Source organism: Leguminivora glycinivorella, chromosome 17 (assembly GCF_023078275.1).
Source record: "Leguminivora glycinivorella isolate SPB_JAAS2020 chromosome 17, LegGlyc_1.1, whole genome shotgun sequence".
Taxonomy (NCBI): domain Eukaryota; kingdom Metazoa; phylum Arthropoda; class Insecta; order Lepidoptera; family Tortricidae; genus Leguminivora; species Leguminivora glycinivorella.
Window position 1 is genome coordinate 2,454,883 of NC_062987.1, and position 26,824 is coordinate 2,481,706.

The 26,824-nt window shown below is 37.6% G+C and overlaps 2 protein-coding genes across 3 annotated transcripts in view; both read right to left on the reverse strand.

Annotated features, from left to right (window-relative positions):
• LOC125235125 (interference hedgehog) overlaps positions 1-3,678 on the reverse strand; it is a 142,815-nt gene extending 139,137 nt beyond the window's left edge. The window contains exon 1 of the mRNA XM_048141559.1: positions 3,459-3,678. Coding sequence (XP_047997516.1) covers positions 3,459-3,463 — 5 coding nt within the window. The 5' untranslated portion in view covers positions 3,464-3,678. The remainder of the gene's footprint in view (positions 1-3,458) is intronic.
• Positions 3,679-21,499: 17,821 nt separating this feature from the next.
• The window catches only part of LOC125235422 (forkhead box protein L1-like), a 34,168-nt gene continuing 28,843 nt past the window's right edge, over positions 21,500-26,824 (reverse strand). For both annotated transcript variants that reach the window (XM_048141979.1, XM_048141980.1), the window contains exons 5-9: positions 25,914-26,249; positions 25,340-25,414; positions 24,623-24,916; positions 23,395-23,549; positions 21,500-22,526 (exon numbers count right to left, since the gene is read on the reverse strand). In XM_048141979.1, the coding sequence (XP_047997936.1) occupies positions 23,412-23,549; positions 24,623-24,916; positions 25,340-25,414; positions 25,914-26,249 (843 nt within the window). In that variant the 3' untranslated portion in view covers positions 21,500-22,526; positions 23,395-23,411. The remainder of the gene's footprint in view (positions 22,527-23,394; positions 23,550-24,622; positions 24,917-25,339; positions 25,415-25,913; positions 26,250-26,824) is intronic.

Sequence of the window (26,824 nt, forward strand, 5' to 3'; positions counted from 1 at the left end):
CCATGTCGATGGCTAACAGGTATACGGCCCGCCTGATAGAAAGCGGTCACCGTAACCTATGGACGCCTGCAACTCAAGGGGCATGCATGTACTTCGTATTTTTATTTTACTTATTTGTGCTAGTTCAGACAGAGTCCGTATTAGCAAAGACATATGTAACTCCGTGTAGACGGATAAAGTCTAAGAAAAAAACGTACCTCAAAGAAAAAGGTACGGTGGCCTAGATGGCGTTACACTTTTGGGGAACGCTCGGCTAGATGGCGCTAATATTAATATTTGACATTTTAACACATATCAAGCTAAGAATATGAGCCAAATCGTCAAAACTTAGGTTCAAAAGTTTTAAGCTTGTGTCGAGAGATGGCAGTCTGTGGACTGTGATTACGTTTCCGTAAGACTACGAAGGACAAGCACCCGTACACGAAGAAATCCAGACGCGGAAATGGCATTCGATTGGACACATCCTCAGAAAACCTGATACCCACCTATCCAAAATGGCCCTCACCTAGGGTTGTTAATGGAAAAAAACCAAATGTTTTTTTTTTCAGAATTATGAAAAAAAAACATGAAAAAAAAACCGAGCACCATGTTTTTTTTTCTAAATATGGTTTTTTTTCAGATGAACATACGACAATAACGGTTTTTCGTGAGTTGTAACGTGTTTCGATAACAATAACGTACATTTTAATTCAATTAACATTCAGTATACAAACGTTTATTGGGGAATCCCCGATGCTGCGTGTAGCGTGGAGAGGCGGTGGTGTTGCCAACAGTAAATAGTGATAACTACCAACTACAGATTTCGTAAATGTTACTTTTATAAGACCAAAAATTAAAGTTATTTGTCTAAATTCGTTTAATAGTTAACATTAAGTCTAAAAAACCGTATAAAAGTATTAACTACTTTGCAAATTTTGAGATTTCATACTTTAGAAAAAAAACATACTCCAGAATAAAACTGTTTTTTTGTCACGGTTTTTTTTCATGTTTTTTTTTCAAGCCAGAAAAAAAACCGTTTTTTGCAACCCTAAGCCCTACACCCCAGCAGAGGGTAACAGGATGTAAAGAAGAAGAGAAGAAGACTACGAAGGAAAATCTTTTTGCACTAAATCTAAGAAATGCATTTTTATATTAAATTGCGAAGAGGATTACGATTTCCCAACCCGATTACCCTTATTCATATGACACTTCCTTGCTCGACACTCTTGACAGGAGCCCTATCAATACGTCGGAAAGGGACAATAGTTATTTGTTATACAAGGGGGCAAAATTGTATTTTAACGCCGAGTGTGGAATTGAAAAACGAGCAAGTGAAAGGATTCTATAGTTGAACCACGAGCGAAGCGAGTGGTTCGAGAATAGAATCCTGAACTTGCGAGTTTTTTAACCCACGAGAAGTAAAATACATTTGCACCCGAGTGTAACACAAAACTTTTCCCCTCACTATAGCGAGGAAACTATAACGCAAAAAATGCGTTTATCACTGCTTCCAGCAGTTCCACAGGTGGTAAATCATCTTTATTACTAGATTCACCTACTTTTATCAATTTTAAAGCAGTTAATTTGACTTTATTCAAGGTCAAATTACTTTACCCACTAGTGGATAAAATGTGTTTTTACCCGCTGGTATTAAAGGACAAAACACGTGTTTCCGAGCTAGTGAGGGGAAAACGTACTTTATCGGCTTGATAACTTTAGTGTACGTTTATGAATAAGGGGTTTAAAGATTAATCTCCTTCCCGGATTCTAGAGTAGGTCCAAGTGCGTTTTCACATTATCCGATCCGATATCGGATGTCGGACCGATATCCCATACATTACAGGCGACATCTTGAAATTTTTCCGTTGAAATCCTTCCGACATCCGATATCGGATCGGATAGTGTGAAAACGGACCAACTGGCCAACGGGCAGGGTTTTGTTATACCTTTAGCTAGTAAGTATGTATTTATTTTTATTACTTGTGGATTGTCACGTGGTGTGTCACAAAATTCTGTTAGGTAGGGTAAACTGCCCTAGCGATGAACGCCGAAACATATTATATAGTATACATGTTAGTATATACCGTAGATTACATATTAAGGTACATTTGTACAAGGCTGATTTAGTCATCCTTGGTAATATACATTCCCGGAATTTGATCGTTTTTGAACACGTGATTATCACTGTGCAAGACGATAAAAATATGTTATGTTATGTATTTATATTTATATCTTGTTTTAATCGTGACGAAAAATTAACTTTAAATGTCACTGATAGGTACAACTTGTACGTTACATGATATCTGGGCATTTTCAGAATTTAGGACCCTCCAATTAGCGTAAGTTGTTAACAAATATTAACTCACTGTCAGTTTTGTGACGATAATTAAGCATGAAATTTCAATAAAAAAAATTTTTTGTGTTAATTACATAAACTTTAAGCGATAATCTACATTCACAATGTGAAAAAAGTAAATTTTTATACAGATTCTATGTTTAATTGTCGTCACAAAACTGACGAGTAAATTTTTGTTAACAACTTACGCGAATTGGGGGATTTGGGGAGGACCCAAATTCTGAAAATGCCCATCTCCATGTCTTTGGTACAGTACAGTAAATAATAAATATGCGTCAACGTGTCGCTCAAAATATAGTCAGATGACACTTATTTTGTAATTATGTAGTTAGTTACCGGGATCAGTTGCCAAAGTGGACCCCAGGCTCTCATGAGCTATGTCAAAATGCCGGGATATTGCTAGAAAGAAGACGAAGACCTTTTACTTTTGAGTCACCCACCACCACCTTAGGAATAACGTAAATTATACGTAGATATAGCGAAATAATACTAAGAAAATATACTTATTTAAATATAGGTAATTTTAATAGATGAGACTTCCAAACTGATTAGCATCCTTTGACACGATAATTGGTCCAATAATACTAAGAAAACATATCAATATAATAATAGCGGCTCTGCGAACTTCAAGATAACATTTTAGGAAGTTGCAATGGTTCTTGTTCCTTTGATGACAGATTCGGTTCGAAGGACCAAAATTTAAAAAGTTGTCCAAGTATAATGTTTATATTAAAACTTGTCAAGTATATTTATTGTCAACAACAAACCTTGCAAATATAATACCAAATCATAATTATGTCATTATAGTCTTATTGTACTCCGAAACCAGGTAACTACTACTAGCTATATAGTATGTTTAATGTTTTGTTTTGTGAGAGGTTCGTCCGGTCAAAAGAGTAGCCTACTTCTTTGTTACCAAGAACCTGCTGGCTGCTTTACTTGTACTTAGTGTATACATTGACCTTATACAAACTTTTGTGTATCAACAAAATACTTTCTAGCTTATCTTTGTAAGTTATTTGGTCAAGTCTTAAGATTTCGTTGCGCACCTTGCGCGAGCGACTTGCATTCCTGCGGGAGGGACGCGAGGGAACGACCGACCTGCATTCCTCTCTACACTTACCTCATATCATAACAGTGATCCTCACAAATCCCAAGTCAAATTCACAACTACCACATATCACACACAACATATAAAAAAGAACCACACTGTTTTGTTTACATCACTTACAAAAACGCGATACACAACTCGCACCGGCTATAGCTAAAGCAAACTGGATAGATCCATCGGCTTTAGGATCGGCGCGGAATGCTTTTGTTCCATCTCGCTCCTACTCTCACGCATGATTCTCTATCTCGCTCGCGCGGAGAAAGGCGCCAATGGCCGGCGCAAGCGCCGGCTTCCTCCAGGACTTGGAAAAAAAGTTCAGAAACAAGTGGTTAAGTTAACTGGTAATGGGCCTTACCTGACACTGTGATTTCAAATTTGAGATGAGGTTTTAATGAGTGGCGTCTTGGTAACGATGTATCAAGTTTTTATGAGCTGATAATTTTACTGGGAAGTTAAGCATCGAATTTAATGAACGTAGTTTTTTAAGAAACTAAGTTGATTTACTTACGATAAAATTACATTGAGTTCTTGTACATAAAATATAGTCCATACCTAGTAGTGTGTATAATATTACTATTTATGGGTATAAAAAAAGTAAATTATGATTTCTCTATTGGCACAATTACCCTAGAGTGCCCTAGCGTAGGTATATGGATTTTTATTATAAAATAAAAAAATACATTAAATATCCTAAATTACTTTAATTGAGTGTGCAATGTGCATTATGTTAAAAATAAATAAATAAAATAAATATTGGTGGACATCTTTACACTACACAGACCAACCTAGCCCCAAGTTCAGTGGAAGCTACGCGATGATATACAAAGAATATTAATAGGACTCAGAAACAAAATTAATTATGTTTTTTTTTTTTCATCACCCACATGATGCCCTTCCAGGGATTCGAGCCAGCCCTGGCCCCGTAGCCCCGTAGCGGCATTTCTGCGACGCGAAACGCCACCGAAACGCCGCAGAAATGTAGTCTTGGCTCTGTCGCGCCAATACGCAAGAGCGATAGAGATAAATAGCTACGAAAGAGATATATATTATCGTAAGCGTTTGTGCATTCTGCTACGCACACAGGGCCATCGGCCGAGCAGGCGAGCACTACCGACTGGGCCAGATCGGTGGCAAGTTGGCAACTAGTTGTTTTTAACTACAACTAACCTTACAAGGGATCACAGGGTGTGCCTGTGCCCAATGGCTAGACATCTTGCACAGTCAGCATCTATTCTAGCGAAAAAGGTTTCTGTAATATTGAAACTTTTCCATATATCGAATATGTCTACTCTATAGTAAGTTTCAGCGTTTTCACGGCGGCCGTAAACTTTTGTATCGGTTTCCGTTTGTTCTATTTTTCTTTCAAACTACTACTCACGTAAGTATGTGGTATATTTAGTGCCCCATTTGTCAAAACGGGACGTACGTTACGTATATTTCCGCTAGTCGATGATTGAAAGCTTAAGCTCCTTACGTTACGCCCTATGATTTTGTTCACGAAACATACAGAGCAAACGTGCGACAGACCAGTTTAAACTTATCAACGCGACACGACGTTATAATAGGCGAGACGACTAAAATTAGTTCGTCAGTTAGATTATCAAATAATTTTAGACACGTATTTTTTCTTCTTTCTCATAAACGAAAAATGACGACGGTACAGTGCGTTGAAGTTTCGCGTGACGTCATGCTCTATATCTTTGTATTTTTTCATTAATTAGAAAAAGCGAAAAATTTGTGTTCAGTGTTTTGGGACGATCTAATTAACTGACGGACTAAACAGAATCAGGGGCGGCTCACTCCGCGATTCTATCGCCGCGCTGCAAGTACATGCTTGCGGCCGCGAGTTCGCGGCCTAATCAGGGGTGGCGCGCGTTCTCACGGAACGCACGTTCGCACGTTCTATTGTTACTTTCCGTCGCGAGTTTTTTTAAAGGTTTTTATGCGATGTCCGCTTGTGGAATGGCTAATAATGCTTAGTTAAATAGATATCATGAATAAAATAAATACCATAGGACATTTTTACACAGATCTACTATTAGTAAGTACCCCGGAAAGGTTCAATAAGGCTTGTGACGTTGGAACTTAAACAAAAATATATAAATACTATAGATATACCTAGAAAATACCCAAGACTTGAATATAATAGTATAACATTTTATCTGAGTATTAATTCGTTTTAATCCATAGGCAACCCTATCGCCGGACGCCGCGCACGTGCGGCTCGTTTCTTTGTAAGAATTTTGTAGGCATTTAAAAAGGCGGCATGTTGTGAACATCAAAGCAGTGGGCCTTCTGTACTTGTACTATTATATATTCTGTGACAGAATGCCATTTTTTATGTAGGTAGTCGTCATCCCTATTAGCACCGCTGGTTCAGCGATAATATCAGAAATGTTGAAGGACCGATGGGAAGATTGTGTAGCTCCAAACGAACTAAGTATTGTAAAACGTATTAAACATAACCAATTAAGGAAAATTATTTTATAACCTTTTTTACTTCCTAAAAAGTTAAATGTTTTTCTCAAACATGGTATGAAATATTGATGTTATGTGCCTTATAATTGGCAGCGAAGTATGACGTTGCAGGTGCGGCTAGGACGATTGATAGATAATGGAATTTCATACAAACCTTGCAGGCCAAGGCCGGCAAAGTCTTCTTTTTTAATTTCCAAACACAGATAATTGTGACATAACATCCAGGTATTTAGCCAATTAAAAAAAAAACTATAAGGGGCTTTATAGACGTGCTGACTGCAACTGGTACGGGCCCTAGACAATATTTGATTTTGGGAGCGTTTTCATACAAAAAAAAATTTTTCGTTTTTTTTTTATTTTATTTTTTTTTTTTGTTTTTTTATAGGCGTATACGGGACATTAAAGGGGAACGAAAATTCGATTATTTTTGCGCTACGACGCACCGTTTAGGAGATACAGCCATCCAAAGTTACTATTTTCAGTAGACTTTATTTATTTCATACCATGTTTGAGAAAAGCACTATACATTACATACCTCGGCGGGAAATGGGGTTGCCGGCCGAAGACATATAGACGGCCGAGCGAAGCGAGGCCGGATAGGTCTGAGGCGGGCAACCCCATTTCCCGCCGAGGTATGTAATGTATAGCATTTGTCCCGGCCTCTGTAGTAATGTATTGGGTTGGTAAGAAAGTAATGAGCGAATCATAACCAATATTGTAATTTTTATTTAATTTATTATTTTAATCATTTATCAAAAATATAACGGCCTTCGTTATCTACTACTTGTCTCCATCGTTCTGGTAAAGAATGAATAGCATCGGCGAAGAAGTTCTTAGGTTTAGATTCAAAAAACTCAGCTATGTACTGTCGTAGATGGGCTTGATCATCGAACTTTTTTTCATTCAAGGCATTGCTTAGCGATCTGAACAATGCGTAATCCGTAGGTGCCAAGTCTGAAGAGTACGGTGGATGAGGTATCACTTTCCAACCTAGCTCCAATAGCTTTAGCCGAGCGAGTCACTTTTGCAATGTGTGGGCGAGCATTGTCGTGTGAAAAAAACTTTAGCATGCTGTGGACGATTCTGACAGATTTTTTGGTTTAAATTTTCAAGCTGATTACAGTATACTGATGCGGTAACAGTCATTCCACTTGGTAGGAGTTCCCAGTGAATAATACCATGAATATCCCACCAAACGGACAGCATAACTTTTTTCGGGTGAGGCTCTGTTTTTGGTGCCTCTATTCCTTTTTCGTTTGGAGCTAGCCACTGACGTTTGCGTGTGTGATTTATATATAAAACCCATTTTTCATCTTCAGTGATAAGATGGTCCAACCAGTTGAATGTGCGGCAAAAAGACAGAAGTTGTATGCAGATATCGGCACGGCGGTTTAGTTGATCTCTATCAAGTTCCTGCGGTATCCAAACACTGTATTTGTAGTTTTTACCCAACTCGTGTAAATGTGGTTCTATGATGACATGAGAGCAGCCTAACTCGGTAGCAAGAGTACGACTCGTTAGCCTCGGATCTCCTTCAATTAAGGTTTTTAATTTGGCTACATCAATCTTCACCGGTCGACCAGACTTAGGTTGATCTGATAATGAAAAGTCGCCACTACGAAACCGCTGGAACCATCGTTTCGTTGTGGCCTCAGACACAACTTCAGGAGCAACACGCTGACATATATTACGCACTGCTTCGGCGGCTGAATGGCCAGACTGAAATTCATATAGTAAGCAATGCCTTACATGCACTTTTAATTCGTTCATTTTCTTCCTTATATTAGCTCGGCGACAGCTAGTGAATGACTGACGAGAAACTGTGCGACTCGCCCTTTATATACTTTCGACCATAGAAGATTCTAGAACTCTCTCAAAAATTTTATGTGGAATTCAATCGATCGCTCATTACTTTCTTACCAACCCAATACTATTATATTATAGCTAAACTTCATCGTTTATATAATTATGGTACACCTTGGACATCTTTATTCTAAATTCACTTGTTACTACATGCTTTATAAAGATTTACGTAGTAACCATCTTTGCATACATTTGTATTTTCAATACTTATTGTATTATGTAACCTTAGCCTTACCTTAGCATAGCTTTGCAAGTGTTATGTATTTTTACCAACGAAGTAAGATAAACATGGAAGCCGCTTTTAAGAACATTACCGTTCAAATTCTTGGCACCGTTTAGCACACATACACAATTACGCCTACATTTACACAAGACAATACGTTTACAGGCCCTGTAATCAAAACTGGTAAACAAAACAATATCTAGTCATCTCTTTTATACTAATGCACACAGAAAAGTGTAGCTGAAATGCATATAATGTCACTAACTACCAATCAGCGATTTTATTCGGTTAATAACCTTCTTGCTGTAGGTACGTACTGGCAGCTAAGAATTTGCGGTTCATATTTGACTAAAATTTGACACGAAAAGGGATGGGTTTATGTCATACATTAAAGAACCAAGCAGAAATAATTTTAATTTTATGCATATTAAAAAATAACTACATAATTAATTTGTTGTTATGAAGTAACAACCTACATATGAAAATAATAATTAGGTATGTCTTACACGTATGCCGCTATAATAAGTATTGTTATGGCTAGATAAATTCAATTTATATCTGTATATCAATGTACAGTCACGTTCAGGTTGTTGTCAGTTGCCATCTATTGTTAACAGGTGTTAAACGTAGGCTTTCATTTTATAAATTTTACCTTTTCAGGGCTGGTCAGGTTTTTCAATCGCCAGATAAATAATATCTGTCAGATAAATGTCAGCTGTCACTGTAATTTATACGTGTGATGAAATAGTACATTGTGCAACAAGGGGAGAAAGTTGAATATTACTAACGAGAGTAAGTTAAATCGCGACGGCTTGCCGGAGCGATTTAAAAACTCGAGTTAGTAATATTCATACTCCCCGAGTTACACACAATGTTTTTCATCACACTCGCAATGTAAAAAATATGTAAATAGATGTGAAAAAGTTAAGTACGGTACAAGAGATTTCATTATTCCCTTGGGAGAACGATTTTTCTATAACTCACACTCCGCCTGCGTGCAATAGCACATTTAAAGTGCGGGTGTGATGAAAAGGATAATGATAACTTTATCTGGTAGATATATTTATCTGGTGACTAAAAAACCGGCCCTTGAATATGTAATTACTTAGATGTCGCCACCGAAAGATAATAACATAGAACACTACTTTCAAACAAAATGCCAGCCGAAAAGTGGTTCCAAGATCATAATACGCCGTACTGACACTGGACGTCACGTCTATTTCTATTCTACAACTTTCTAAATTAACACGTTTAGGGACTCTTAGTGACGTCATCTGTCATAGACTTCTCTCGCTTCGCTCGGCCGTCTATATGTCTTCGGCCGGCAACCCCATTTCCCGCCGAGGTATGTAATGTATAGCATTTGTCCCGGCCTCTGTAGTAATGTATTGGGTTGGTAAGAAAGTAATGAGCGAATCATAACCAATATTGTAATTTTTATTTAATTTATTATTTTAATCATTTATCAAAAATATAACGGCCTTCGTTATCTACTACTTGTCTCCATCGTTCTGGTAAAGAATGAATAGCATCGGCGAAGAAGTTCTTAGGTTTAGATTCAAAAAACTCAGCTATGTACTGTCGTAGATGGGCTTGATCATCGAACTTTTTTCATTCAAGGCATTGCTTAGCGATTTGAACAATGCGTAATCCGTAGGTGCCAAGTCTGAAGAGTACGGTGGATGAGGTATCACTTTCCAACCTAGCTCCAATAGCTTTAGCCGAGCGAGTCACTTTTGCAATGTGTGGGCGAGCATTGTCGTGTGAAAAAAACTTTAGCATGCTGTGGACGATTCTGACAGATTTTTTGGTTTAAATTTTCAAGCTGATTACAGTATACTGATGCGGTAACAGTCATTCCACTTGGTAGGAGTTCCCAGTGAATAATACCATGAATATCCCACCAAACGGACAGCATAACTTTTTTCGGGTGAGGCTCTGTTTTTGGTGCCTCTATTCCTTTTTCGTTTGGAGCTAGCCACTGACGTTTGCGTGTGTGATTTATATATAAAACCCATTTTTCATCTTCAGTGATAAGATGGTCCAACCAGTTGAATGTGCGGCAAAAAGACAGAAGTTGTATGCAGATATCGGCACGGCGGTTTAGTTGATCTCTATCAAGTTCCTGCGGTATCCAAACACTGTATTTGTAGTTTTTACCCAACTCGTGTAAATGTGGTTCTATGATGACATGAGAGCAGCCTAACTCGGTAGCAAGAGTACGACTCGTTAGCCTCGGATCTCCTTCAATTAAGGTTTTTAATTTGGCTACATCAATCTTCACCGGTCGACCAGACTTAGGTTGATCTGATAATGAAAAGTCGCCACTACGAAACCGCTGGAACCATCGTTTCGTTGTGGCCTCAGACACAACTTCAGGAGCAACACGCTGACATATATTACGCACTGCTTCGGCGGCTGAATGGCCAGACTGAAATTCATATAGTAAGCAATGCCTTACATGCACTTTTAATTCGTTCATTTTCTTCCTTATATTAGCTCGGCGACAGCTAGTGAATGACTGACGAGAAACTGTGCGACTCGCCCTTTATATACTTTCGACCATAGAAGATTCTAGAACTCTCTCAAAAATTTTATGTGGAATTCAATCGATCGCTCATTACTTTCTTACCAACCCAATACTATTATATTATAGCTAAACTTCATCGTTTATATAATTATGGTACACCTTGGACATCTTTATTCTAAATTCACTTGTTACTACATGCTTTATAAAGATTTACGTAGTAACCATCTTTGCATACATTTGTATTTTCAATACTTATTGTATTATGTAACCTTAGCCTTACCTTAGCATAGCTTTGCAAGTGTTATGTATTTTTACCAACGAAGTAAGATAAACATGGAAGCCGCTTTTAAGAACATTACCGTTCAAATTCTTGGCACCGTTTAGCACACATACACAATTACGCCTACATTTACACAAGACAATACGTTTACAGGCCCTGTAATCAAAACTGGTAAACAAAACAATATCTAGTCATCTCTTTTATACTAATGCACACAGAAAAGTGTAGCTGAAATGCATATAATGTCACTAACTACCAATCAGCGATTTTATTCGGTTAATAACCTTCTTGCTGTAGGTACGTACTGGCAGCTAAGAATTTGCGGTTCATATTTGACTAAAATTTGACACGAAAAGGGATGGGTTTATGTCATACATTAAAGAACCAAGCAGAAATAATTTTAATTTTATGCATATTAAAAAATAACTACATAATTAATTTGTTGTTATGAAGTAACAACCTACATATGAAAATAATAATTAGGTATGTCTTACACGTATGCCGCTATAATAAGTATTGTTATGGCTAGATAAATTCAATTTATATCTGTATATCAATGTACAGTCACGTTCAGGTTGTTGTCAGTTGCCATCTATTGTTAACAGGTGTTAAACGTAGGCTTTCATTTTATAAATTTTACCTTTTCAGGGCTGGTCAGGTTTTTCAATCGCCAGATAAATAATATCTGTCAGATAAATGTCAGCTGTCACTGTAATTTATACGTGTGATGAAATAGTACATTGTGCAACAAGGGGAGAAAGTTGAATATTACTAACGAGAGTAAGTTAAATCGCGACGGCTTGCCGGAGCGATTTAAAAACTCGAGTTAGTAATATTCATACTCCCCGAGTTACACACAATGTTTTTCATCACACTCGCAATGTAAAAAATATGTAAATAGATGTGAAAAAGTTAAGTACGGTACAAGAGATTTCATTATTCCCTTGGGAGAACGATTTTTCTATAACTCACACTCCGCCTGCGTGCAATAGCACATTTAAAGTGCGGGTGTGATGAAAAGGATAATGATAACTTTATCTGGTAGATATATTTATCTGGTGACTAAAAAACCGGCCCTTGAATATGTAATTACTTAGATGTCGCCACCGAAAGATAATAACATAGAACACTACTTTCAAACAAAATGCCAGCCGAAAAGTGGTTCCAAGATCATAATACGCCGTACTGACACTGGACGTCACGTCTATTTCTATTCTACAACTTTCTAAATTAACACGTTTAGGGACTCTTAGTGACGTCATCTGTCATAGACCAAAGGAAACAAATGACTACGCGTATGCTTATGCGCGTATATTTTTCTCCGTATTTGTTGGAACGACTAGTACATGATATTACAAAACAGTAGGGCATATTCTTTTTGTAAACATATATTCTAAATATGCCGTACTACGACTGTTCCGACTGGCCGCCATTGGCGCACTGACAAGCTCCGTGGCACAATTTTTAGGCCCCGCCCACCGTGGCACAATATTCGTGGGGTCATTTTTGAGAGCTCTTTAGACATCTAGGTATATTAACAATCGCTGATTTTTACTGTTCTAAATTGTATGAACCTCCAGGTCTTTTTTTTAGGGTTCCGTAGCCAAAATGGCAAAAACGGAACCCTTATAGTTTCGTCATGTCCGTCTGTCCGTCTGTCCGTCTGTCACAGCCGATTTACTCGGAAACTATAAGTACTACAGTGATGAAATTTGATGGGAATATGTGTTGTATGAACCGCTACAAAATTATGACACTAAATAGTAAAAAAAAGAATTGGGGGTGGGGCCCCCCATACATGTAACTGAGGGATGAAAATTTTTTTTTCGATGTACATACCCGTGTGGGGTATCAATGGAAAGGTCTTTTAAAATGATATAAAGTTTTCTAAAAAACATTTTTCTTAAAGTGAACGGTTTTTGAGATATCAGCTCTCAAAGTCGTAAAAAGTATGTCCCCCCCCCTCTATTTTTATAACTACGGGGTATAAAATTCTAAAAAAAATAGAGGTGATGCATGCTAATTAACTCTTTCAACGATTTTTGGTTTGATCAAAGTATCTCTTATAGTTTTTGAGATAGGTTGATTTAACTGTAATTTTGGCAGGTGTATAAATTGACATAATAAGTTTATTATATTTGCTGCTACGGAACCCTTTGTGCGCGAGCCCGACTCGCACTTGGCCGGTTTTTAGAGTAAGTTTGCATGCGTATATTTATATGCACCCTTTTCATATGTATAAATGACTGTATGTGTTCTAAATAAAAAAAAACATAAATAGTTATTAAATTTGTTTTACAATGGGGCAAAGTTGTTGTTTAACGTGTTTTAATTTATCGCCATTCGTTTCGAGCTTCCTCCTGTCTTCACTTGTATCGTGATCGTAATATAGGTACTTACCTTTACTCGGAAATAGTACTACAGACAAACCTACCTTTAAACTAAATTGGTTACGGTTCAGCAGTTCAAGCGTGAACAATCTGAACATACTGACACTGAAAGACCATATTTCAAGTAGGCCATCTAAGACTGGCGCAGGATTCATTTTTATAGAATCCAAAGGAATAAGATGAGAATAAGACTACGAAGTAATGGATGAAGAAAACTGCTCCCCCTATGGAATAGACTCGTCCGAATAGGCTAGTTTTAAAATATTTTATGCAGTGCACGAAATAAAGCACCACATATCTAGGAGATAAATATGGACAGTTATTTTTAAACATAATTTATATTTAAAGTAAATGAATTGACCATGACGTCACTACTCAGTATTTCATAGTAATTCCATATTATTAGCAAATCGTTTTGACAGTTCATAAAAAGAAGCTGATTTGACTAAAGTAAAATCCATAATCCTACGGACCAAATTGACAAGTAAGTGTGAACAAATGTTGCCACAGTTTGGCTAGTGTCGTTCTTATCGATGTTAAAATTATTATTACACCGTAGATTTAAGGTGCACCCAGACAGGACAATCAAATTGGCAATTTGATCGGCTAACCAATATACCAACTTTTTCAGTGATTTCGACAGATCAAAAGGTCTGTACCCCTGATTAGAGATATTTCTTTTTAATTTCAAAGCAGCAATAATATTATATGAAAATTATATAGATATTTATGATATACTTGCCATAGCATGACGGATACTTTATCCCCATAGATATGTGATAAAATTGAAAACATAATACACCGGCTGGGAATTAATAATATTTTATAATAAAGACTAGTAAAATTATCGTCTGAGATAGTATTTTATTTTTTACACACAATCTCGGAAAGCTTTTTACGTTTTAAAACTATTGGGTAAAAACGCATGGTATCAATCCACTACCTCGAAAATAGAACAAACCAAAATGTGTACCTCTTATTTGAAACTAATATACTTATTCTTGATTTAACACTTTCGAAACCGGGCTCTACGCGGCGCTACGACATTTTCGCTACATACGGGGAAACCCATGTAATCGGCTACGCTTCTACGAGCGGTGTACCCGACAGTCGGGTTCTTGGTAGCGAAAGTGTTAAACTTGTCTGTTATATGTACTTTAGAACTTGTCGATATATTGTTATCGACATATACGCTTCACTATTTTTATTTTGCTGTTCCTGGTAACACTTTACTTGTCAGTCATTTGTCAATTTAGTCCGTAGGATTGTGGATTTTAGTTTAGTAGGAAACTAGCCTATTGTGCTGTTCCGTGGGGTCAATTCTCACGAATTTACTATTAGGGTACGACGAAGTTGGTGGTATTCATTTCTTGTGGAAGGTACAGGCCGTTTATTTATAATTAGACATAATTATATTATAATGGAAAAATAAAATGCATAAGGTATCCTCGGTACATAATTTATTTAAAGGATATGTACAGAGACAAAAAAGAATTTAGGACAAATAAAAGTTTTACAATAACTCTCAACAATAGCAAATATATTAATAAAGATAAAGTGGTGTTTCACAAGCCGGAAAATATCAACAACAACAATTTATTTACTTAACATAGTTCGGAGACTAAAGAGCTAGAAGCAAGCAGCGGTGTTGCCACGATTCAAAAGGATTTTTTAGTTATTACAAAAATATTTTAAATGTCACTCTAAATAATCCCAATCAGTGGGCTCCAACGTGGATTACCAGTTAGCCAAAGGGCATGAGCTTGCCAGTTATTGGACACTTACTTTTAGCGAATACCTGACAAAGTGACATGGTCAGGCGAACTGGTCGCACCTTTCTTTAAAACGAAAACGCCCCAACATTTCTTTCAGCGTTAGGTCGGTTTCTAATGGCACATGGTAACATGTAAGCCCCTGTAGGAAATTATTATATCGAATTCGCCGAGTAGCTTTTATTTTACTGTAGTTATTTAGTTTTCATCAAATATTTGGAGGTGAATGGTTGTCTGTGTGAACTAGCCATGGATTCTTGAGGGGAGATGATGGATCTTAAATCATAATACATCAAAACGTCTCAAAAGGAATCAAAAACTTATTTTTAGCCTGAACAGTTACAAGTGAAACGTATTGTTAACTTTCATGGTTTTGTGCACTAGAGGGACAGTCTGTTTGATTATCTATATTTTTTTAGTAGGTCTATGTAGTCAAGTCGTTCAACACAGGCATTTCTGAAAGCGGCTTTAAAGTTTCATCGGTAAGGTAAAATCGTTTGTTATAAGTAGCTACTTTGTGGGGTTAAGAATTATTTCTGTATTTATTTGTTAGTAAGTGTAGGTAAATTTTATAATAAAAATAAAGAATTTAAAAATATTTTTTTATAAAATTTCCACGCATGATTTAGTGGCAACACCTTAACACGAGCCACAAAACAATTATTCTAAATAAAATTAAATATAATTACGAGAAGATTTTTCTAAAAGTTCTCATTCACAAAACCAATACCAACTACAACTAAACAATAACAGAGTCACATATCTTATTAATAAATTAGATAAAATTATTCTGATTTACGATTACTTGAAAGACGCAACAATTTTAATATCATATTGATATAACTTTTAAACTTCATTACTTACATCTGAAGAATTGGTTTAATATATTTTAATTATTCAGATATAAGAAGCGAAAAATATAGCACGATATAAAGAAACCGCAATGTAATGTATCACACATATCATATAATATAAGTAGCATCTACGAGCAAAATACTACTACAATTAGGTACTAATTATTGCTGTAAAGTTTCAACTACATTCCTTATACCACCGAAAGAAAGGCTAGTGTCCTACAGCCGGGGAACAAACAGCATGGCTACCCTTTTTACAGTAACGGAAAGGTAATCACTTATTAAGGGCCATCACAAAGAAAATGTATATCTTATTTCAACACATTTCCACGTCTACCAATCACGAATAAAATATTTCCGGCCAATTGTTCTGTACTCCTGTGTACCGGTTCCCAAGGTCACTGGGACCACGTATCACGGCGATTTTTTTTTTCGGAAATTCAATGTCGCCACTGGAAGAACCCCTTTGTTTTGACCAGAATAAAACTGCTTTTATAATGTGGAAAAATAATACCGGTGATCTCCGTTTTAACCGCTTGTTAGACCACAGTGGCCCACTTCTCAGAACTGAAAGTTACGAGTTACAAGCGGAAGTCTCTTTCCAACTTGTCATATTAGGCATTGACTACCACTTGTAAATTGTAATTTGTAGCTTCGAGAAATGGGTCCCAGGTTGAGAAAGTGACAACTAAGAACATATTACTTAGAGGTCAGGCAACGGTCTATCTTTTTATCAACCATAGACCATAGCATGTGTTTCTTCCCCGTAAGTTATCTACGAGAAAATAATGAGTAAAGATGGAAGACGCCTCTAAATACAGCAAAATTGTATGTATTTATATTTAGCATTAAAACATATTACCATATCACTTATAGTCTAATCTATGCGTTACAAGTATATTTTATGTATGTAAATACATTCAAATTAATTGAATTTGCATTACATGACAATAACAGTTCTATAATAGTTTTGGCACAGCGACAAATGAACGTGAGTAAACAATAAAGACTTTTTATAAATATAATCGCTTTCTTGTAAAACCATTATACACCTTCGATCTCCTTGTATTAATAAAATTACTCAGCTAAATATAACCTCGAATAAAATTTCATACATAGCAGTTTGACTACCAAAGTAATTTTATATATTTACTTTTATAAGCTGTGTCAAGCTTTTTTGTGGAAATAAACCATTCATATTGAAATCAGAGACTCATTATTAATTTGCTCATAAAGTTTACAGAACTAATTCATTTGTTAAATTCATAAAAATAAAATGGGTAAGAAAGTTTTACCACTTTGGGGCTCGAAACAAAGGTTTGTAAATCCATTTCATTTCACTAATAAATAATATTGCTTCATCACAAATCAGTCATTGCTTCAGTCTAACATTATTCTATGCATAACTTATATTTCTTTCATAATTTAAACATAAAACACATATCAAATCAAATATACGCATATTACATACTATATTTGTAAAACGTGCAACCGCTTATTCACAGAAATAAATATGATTTCATAATTTAAGTAATGATATATGTCAGTTACTATAGGAGAAGGCATCAGTTTGTCGATCATCGATAAGAGCTATTACTTTAGAATATGTTATTTATGGTACAAGTGGCGGCACGAAATTAATTTAGCGCTGAGTGAAATGTGGAGGGGGAGTAGAGGGACGGCTGCGCATGGGGACGCATACCCTGCGCCCCCTGTATCCCCTGAGACACCTGTTTTTGACTTCTGTGCAATAACGGTCAGCGCTAAAGTTACGTGCCGCGACTTGTACTGCCTACACTATTTTCCGATTCATATTTTGCAGATTTTGCGTTTTAAGGCTATAAATTGTATAGAGACGACGAGGTGGTCCTAAGCTACTACTATTACAATGATCCACGACCGTCTTAAATAAATAACTTATTATTATTACTTAGTATATGAAAAATATTACCATTATAATGAAAATCGATATAGTACCTTGTTCTGAGAACGACAGATTTTCTAACTGGCAAAATGTGTAATGTAACCCAAATATTACTGTAACCTTAATTTCTGCTATAATTATCACATAACCCTAGTTGGTGTATACTTATCATCTTATCACCTTATATGTTACCCATGAAATATACTTCTGTATGTCAGTGGCCTTTGACGGGCAATGATATTAACTGGCATACCAGGTAGTCAACCAATTGGAACCCTAGGCCACTGTAGAACTACGTCACAGTGACGTTATAAATCAGATTGTAAGAAATCTCTTACTGCTTGTCATTTTGACATGGTTGTAGAGTGGCCTAGGGTTCCAATTGGTTGACTGTATGGTACTGCCTAATATATGCGTACTGACAAGCTTCACGATAACTACTTGCAGGGCACTCTACAATATAGACGAGGCATTGAAAGGCTGATGTTATACCATATTTAAATAAATAAATAAAATAGCGAATTAAAACAAATATCTATAATAAATTTAAAAGTGGAATATTCCCGTCATCGATCAACACCACATGGTGGAAATTTTCGCTAAAGTATCGATACTTGGGCTTGGATGAGACTTGAACTCACGGTGATCGATCGAAGGCAGTAATTTTCCACTATTAAATTTATTCTTAGCCTATTGGCATCGATTGCAGACGTTTAGGCTTGTCAAAAAGTTAAATTTGATATTTATATTAAAACATACTATTATATTATTATATAGATTTCATCGGTAACATTACCCATCTCACCCTTCCACACCGCTAATAGTAAGATAGATTAGAAGCACTAATAGGCACTTTAGATCTGTCACTAGATGCTCTTTAACATTTTTAGATATATCTAGAGACCTTACGGCACCTACTTCTAAACGAAACATTTACTTAGAACTGTCTGTTTGCTCGGGTTACACTAATCCTTAACAAATTAACCAAACCCTCCTCAAAAATCATACCTATTGATAGTTTAGGTTTATTGCGAACATACAAAAAGTCAAAAACGCGGGGGAAACTTTGTTTCCTTATTAGATTAGGTATTGATTATTTTATTTTTCTCTTTTCTTGATTCGTAGATAGCTACGGTTAAGTAACATTTTTTTGTTATTATTTTCAGAAGCAGGTGCCCTCACCAGAGGATAATATTAAACAATATGGATATTTTCATCTTTGCAGGTTAGAAATGTGGCAGACATCCAGTTTTGCGACAACCTGCATCACTGAACTGCACACCCTGGGCCACTAGACTACCACGACACGGCTGTTCCCGTCTGATCTCAAAATATTTAACATGGTTTGATTTCTTTCCAGTGGTGAATCATCATAAAAATATTCATACAGGTTAATATTTTTCTCTTTTAGATGTTTCTATAGTAAAATTCAACTAGATATATACAAGTTCACGGTACGGAAATGACTATGTCGTATATTATTTGCGAAATTAACTACTTAGTTATTTTAATTATTACTTTACAGATTGCTGTCATTTGAACTATAGTATCTTAAACAGGCTGAGGTAAATGCACTTTGTGGTTAAGGAGCAGCAAAATATGTACATTGATCACCTGAATCTTAATATAATTATGGTAAGTATATTCTAAAATTCCTACGTCGTTTGAACATTTTGCATACGCCCATTTAGGTACCCATACAAAGACAATAGGCAATTGAAATCGTTTTTGATCTACTTTTACTATACTAGTAAGTGATATTAAAGGCTATTGCACAAATTAACAACATATATACATACTTAGGTAAAGTTTGTGAAAACCTCACAAACGACAGCCATATTTAATTTTATAACTGTTGGATACATAAACATAATAGATGAAATCTATTAACTGATCACAAAAGATAAGTTATATCAAAATTGTAACCTAACTATTTAAATAAATATTAAATATCCTTAACTTAATTCAGCTAATAAATTATCAATAAAACTGCACAAAAGCTAAATAAATATAATGCAAATTTAAAACTTAAGTATACAGATTATCACATTTCCGTTATTTTCTGATTAAAAGGTGTAGCACCTTATAAGTAACTCATTATTAAACTGGCAACATTTGGCATTCGATAAAATACTATTAAAATAGACGGAAATGTGGTAACACTTGGTTTACCTTTAATTATCATATAACATTTTCTTAGGTTTAAGAATGAGTAATTAAAATTAATAGGGAGAAAACCTAAATGCATGGATCCTATTACTATTTTCCATTCTCGTACAACGATTGAAACTACAGTCTGCTCTACTAAACCGAAAGCGCTATCTCAAAACATGCATAGGTAATATAATATACACAGTCTAATATGAGGAAACCGAATAAGCTTAACAGCGTATTCCTGATCACAATTCAAGACTAAATGTCATATAAACTTTTCTGCATTTCGCTTAGTTTCAGTTGCTAAAAAACAACTCATTATTATTACCAAAGACTATTATAGAGAGTTACTGTCAAAGTAAAATGTGTGATCACAGTGCATAGACTGCCATCTCTCGACACAACTTTAAACTTTTTAACCTAATTTTTTGACAATTTGTTCTATATTCTTAGCTTGATATGTGTTAAAATGTCAAATATTAATATTAGCGCCATCTAGCCGAGCGTTCCCCAAAGGTGTATCGCCATCTAGGTCACGGTACCTTTTTCTGTGTGGTTTTTTTCTTAGACTTTATCTGTCTATACGGAGTTATTACATATGTCTTTGTTATTACTTAGATCATAATGACATTATCACTTTTATCAGGCATAGTTAACTATCCTCATTGACAGATGTCTGAATAATATAATAAAATAACATTTAGTGCCAATTCACGGATAATGATTCAAAAAAAAAAAAAAAAAACAAATGTAGCAAACAATTTTTTTGCCAATTTACTTAAACATTTTTTCTTTATTTTGACTTCAGACATGCGTGGTTAAATTTTTTCGGGTTGATTTGGTTTTAAGATAGCGCAATTCGGCGTAATAGAACAAAACCAGTAACTTTTAAATTGAGGATGCATACCACAAGTTTATTTCGCTCCTTGACCCGCCTGCTTTTACTGAATCGTATGCATGTTGCTGAAACGCTCGCCCAGTGGCTTTGACCGCCTGCACAATGGGCAGGAAAGCAATATAATAATGCGCAGTCGAAAGAGATAGGAACAGACGTCAACGTACGGAATTCTTCCTGGTACGCGATACTTTAAAATATCTGTTTTATAATAAATCCTATTAGAGTCAAGTATATTACAAAACATTTTATTGAATGGAAAAATAGAGGTCCTAACTAATGAGTGAGGTATTTTCTCCTAAATATTACTCAAGTGTGAACCACAGGGCTCGCCCGGTTAAAAATGATTTGTCTTTAATCGACTAGAGAATGGTAAACATGGGCCATTTTATTTAAGTTTTACACTACACTTTTCTGTCATTTTCCAATATTAGTATTTCCTTTTAGTTATCATAAAACTTTGTTTAATGATATCGAATGGAAAAATACATAGAATGTCATTAATAAATAAAATAAAATAAATAATTATTTTAGGACATTCTTACGCCGTGTCTTGCGTGGGCGACGGTCGCGCGACCGTCGCCGTCACGTCTCATACTTCCATATCGATAAGGTTTGATTTCGTATGCGTCGCATCGCCGTCGCGCGACCATCGCGCGACCGTCGCCCACGTAAGCCACGGCGTTACACAGATTGACTGAGTCTGAGTTGACAGGTACTCAGACAACGCTATTTGTCAATACGTTAACATGGCATTACAGTGAGCTATACATATATGTATAATATACAACTACTTAAATACACAGAAAATACTGACCGACTCAGAAACAAATATCTGTGCTCATCACACAAATAAGTGCCCTTGCCGGGATTCGAACCCGGGACCACTGCGTAGCAGGCAGGGTCAACAGTGTCAACACCAGTTGTAAAAAAAATAATTTAAGGCTCTTTTTGTTAAAAAAAATAATTATAAATACGTTTTGTGTCATATTTTAGTTACATTTTATTATGATGATAGCAGTGTATGAACACCCGCAACCCCAGAGGATTTGCAAGTGCGTTGTCAACCTACCTTTTCGCCGCTATTGACGTATATGGATACGAGGACATATCGTTAATGAAACTATTCTTTTATTGACGTGACAGCAAGCAGCAATGGTTAGAATTTCGTTAAAATTTTAATTAAAAATAATGGGAAAACATCACAAAAATGTAGTATACCCTTTAGATAAAACGGGCCCTATAACCGTCAAGGTAGACGTAGCTATTAATTTAAACAATATAGTTCTACGAACCCAACAATTTGGTCGCCGTCATCTGAGCTTGGCCCTAGCGCAACTTTTCTTTGAGAAACTTTAATCTATCATTAGTTTCCAACTATTGCTAGAAGCGATTGAGCAGTAACATAATTAGATTGTTTTAACACTGTAACAGCCACATGCTCTACCTTTAAATTAAATTATAAATTAACTATACTTAATAACCGCTTTAGTTTATATACTTCATATGAAGTAGTGTTTCATACACTTACACATATAAGATTTCATTTGATCTTTCAAATAGATCGAACAAAATAGCTGCCAGTTTTGATACCCGGAGTCTGAGTCCAATGTGTTTAGTTCAAAATTAAACGTCACAAAAAAGGCTCGGTACAGTACCGTGCAATCAAAATAGTGATGGCGGCAACGTATCGCTCGAACATATCGGTCGCACATTTCTGAAAATAGAAAAATATACATTGAAATGTGCTCGGGAAGACGGTGACAATTTCGTTGCACATTAGGTCAGTACCTAACAAGCCGTCTAACAAGTCAATATTGACTGATATTATTTGAAATTGCCAAAAAAATATGCATTCCAAGTGTCTTAAGATCTTCTCCGTAGACTTAGAAGACAATCTGTAGCTTATTTCACAACATTGATATTGACACTTGACACTGACAATTATTATGCCTATTTTTGGGTAGATGGGCCATTTTTTTTTCAAAGTTGTCCACCCCACTACTTTTTAGATTTGGAATTTTTTATGTGTTTTCCACTGAGAATCGCGAGCTCTTTCAATCCTAATAGGAGAAAAAAAGTGTCCCAAGGTTTTTTCCCATTCCGTTACCACTTTTTCATACATTTTGTATGTCGGTAACGGAATGGAAGGTTCGAAAAAATGTATAGAAATCTTGGGACATTTTTTTTCTCCTATCAGGATCGAAAGAAGAGCTCTCGATTCTGAGTATGAATCGCGTAAAAAATACCCATGTTGCAAAAAAGTGGGGTGGACAACTTTGAAAAAAAAATGGCCCAGATAAGTTAATAATTATTCAGCTTCAATATTTCTTTGTTAAACAGGCAATTAACGGCAAAGTGTCACTGCTGTGAAATAGGCCACTGGACGCTACCATTTATTGAGGTTTCCAGGGATAACAATAACTAGCTATAATATAGTTTGTGGCGTCTATAATTGAGGGAAGTAACACGTCTATAACTTGGAGTGCAGAGTCACTGTAGCTGTTCTGCAGGGGGTGGGTAATGTGCCTGCAGAGCGTGGCTAGTGTACCGACAAGGCGCGGCTAGGGTGTCGCTAACTGTACCTGCAGAGGCGCCGTTGCTAGCTGGCGGGCTCGGGGCACACGCCGGCCAGGTTGAGCAGCGCCTCGGCCGTGCGCCGCTCCTCGAAGCCGCCCGAGTACGAGTGCTCGTCGCGCGCGCAGCGGGAGATCACCAGGTGGTGCGCCGCCGGCGGCAGCTACAAATTCGATAATAAATTATACTAAATCTGATCACTAAAGTCTGTCAGCTATTTACGCGGCTAGAAAAAAACGGCAAATTTAAAAAGAGTAGGCGAGAACGTTTCTCGACCCGTGGATAATTATAATAGGTAACTTGACCGTTCTTAAAATAAAATATTATATACCATGCACGAAATAAATCATTAGATAATTATTTAAAAAACATGGACAGAAGTTACTTTTAAATCGAATTTTTATTTCTAAGAACAAATTAAATTACTTTCATAGAAAATATTTTAACTTGTTATTTTAAGTAGTAACACTACTATTATGTTCTAAACATTAAATAAATGTCAAATACAAAGAAAAAGTGACCAAAGCCTCCAGTGCTCCGAGCTGGAATCGAACCAGCGTACTCCGCTTACCGGGCGAATGCCAGAACCACTCGGCTATCGGTCCACGAAAGCAAGGGTCGAAATTTCTAAGTATATGACATTTCCGAAGGCTCGTGGCGCCCTCTGGCCATCCCTGAGGTAGAACAGTATGGTTAAAATATTTTCTATGAAAGTAATTTAATTTGTTCTTAGAGTGTTAATGGCAGCGCCATCTCTCTTCGCTAGCTTGTAATCACCTGAGTTGATTCGGCTAGGAGGTCGAACCATACTGTTCTACCTCAGGGATGGCCAGAGGGCGCCACGAGCCTTCGGAAATGTCATATACTTAGAAATTTCGACCCTTGCTTTCGTGGACCGATAGCCGAGTGGTTCTGGCATTCGCCCGGTAAGCGGAGTACGCTGGTTCGATTCCAGCTCGGAGCACTGGAGGCTTTGGTCACTTTTTCTTTGTATATGACATTTATTTAATGTTTCGAATTTTTATTTAATAAGTCAGGTAGAAATATAATATAAAGTGACCGAATCGACCGTGACGTCGCTCAATTCGACTTCATATTGATTCGATAGCGAATCGTTCAAATTCGTTTTAACAGTTCTTAAAAAGCGGCCGATCGGACTAGGAGGCGAGTAGCCTATTTCGCGCCTTCGTTAGTTTAATCGGCACAGTTATTCAGTGTCGGTAGTGCAGTAGTCACCTGGTCGAGCACGGCGGGCCCGTACTTCATGGCGAGCACGGTGGCGGCGGCGCGGTACTCGTCGGCGCCGGGGCCGGGGCCGGGGCCGGGGCCGGGGCCGGGGCCGGGGCCGGGGCCGGGGCCGGGGCCGGGGCCGGGGCCGGGGCCGGGCGCGGGCTCGGGCCGCAGCCGGCGCGCCAGGAAGGGGAACAGCGCGGGGTCGGGCGAGTTCTTGGCGGCGGCGGCGGCGGCGGCCGAGGGCGGCGGCGGCGACTCCGGCTCCGACGGCGCCGGGATCGGCTGCCGCCCGAACGCCTGAACACATACACTACTTTCGAAACGAATCTATTTATGTGTTTTTGATATAGTAGCAATAAATTAATGTGTGAGTTGTACCGTTCGAATGGACCATCATTTGTTCGGCGACTTTTAAAAATGCCAATCATCATTAATTTGAATCCGGTCCGGTAGATGCTCTCGCCGACCCGGTACCGAAATATATGCTATAAGTCATAGTCACTAATAATGAATATGACCGAACCTAATTAATGAATCTACGGTTGTACTCACGTTATTATATCTCTATTGCTGCAATATACAACCGTAGTGACCGTACAGCCGTAGATTAATTAATTATTTGAATATGTCTCACGAAAGTTTAACGTGTATAATGACCAAACCTGGCTTAAAACTCGTGTGCTTTAGTCTACCGGTGTTCTATTTTATAGCTGAATGTACCTGTAATAATGTAGACCGATGCTGAGGGTCGACCGTCCATAGGGAGCCTTTGCCGAGACCTGGAGCGGCAGCCACCTGCAACAATGAAATAACTCTTGATAATACTATATAATGTAATGGTATACGTAACGGCAGAATATACATAAGATGCAAGTAGTGTCAGATTATGTATGATGTTGAGGAAACGTTTTAGAATGAGTCTGACAGGTGAGCGCTGACAATCGTTGGTTCAACTACGCGCCGACCGCTAACCCTTTGTAAGTTCTACTAATAACGTATCATGTGTCTGAGGACTCTGAGGTCACTTCATTAACTCATCGCAACATCTACCGTAACATCTCAACAGTCCAAACCTCGCGGGAGAATCTGTCGAGCGAAAGTTTATGCCACTCGTTGTCTTTTAACCCCTGAGGCCTAACCCCCGTACCCTACAGTTATCAAGCCGATAACGTTTATGAATAAGGAGGTAAGTCTGGAATATCGCAGCGCTACTGCCTTTATAGCTATGGATATGCGTGACTGACAGTCATTCGTTAAGCTTATCGTTAAGTCGACCCACACTAATGGTACATACCTTGTGGAAGCACTTGTTGAGCGACAGGTTATGCCGCACGCTGTTCTTCCAGCCCTGCGGCGCGTGGCGGAAGTAGGGGAAGTGGCGCACGATCCACGCGTAGATCTCCTTGACGGGCAGCGCGCGCGCCGGCGCGGCCTCGATGGCCATGAAGATGAGGCAGGAGAAGGAGTAGGGCGGCTTGCTGTGCGCGTGCGCGTGCGCGAGCGCGAGCGCGTGCGCGTGCGCGGGACTCGCCCCGGGACTCGCGCCCGCCGGCGGCGACGGCGGCGCCTTCACGGGCGTGCGCGGGGGCGACGCGCGCCCCGCCAGGGGCGGGGGCGTCAACGATTCCGTCTGGAAGGAAAGCCATACGTCTTAGTGCGTTTTCACATTATCCGATCCGTTATCGGATGTAGGACCGATATCCCATACATTTAAACCGCCATCTTTGATTTTTGGCTTTGAAATCCTTCTTACATCCGATATTGGATCGAATGATGTGAAAACGCATTTATATCGGGCGCGATTCGACTGCTTTAATGAAACATTTCGTCACTACTTTTAAAAAAACTTGTATCTTCATCTGTCAATGGAAAGAAAATTGTAGTAAGTATGTATGGAATGCATATAGACTTACTGCGTTTTAACTTTGAGGAGCAGCGTGAGATACGAGATTTTTTCAAAGTAGTGACGATTTGAGCTATCCGTTAACTGTGGTCGATGCGACTACCCGTAAGAATTAAAGAAGCCGAGTCGAACGTTATTCTACAAATTAAAAAATTAATGCATCGGTTACACCATGAAGCTACAAGTTACAAATTACGAGTGGCGATCGCTATCTAATATGACAAGTAGAAAAAATAAGCGCGTTACAAAACACGGAGAAACTAAAAAGCAAAAAATAATAAACCTTTGAATTCAGATTTCTT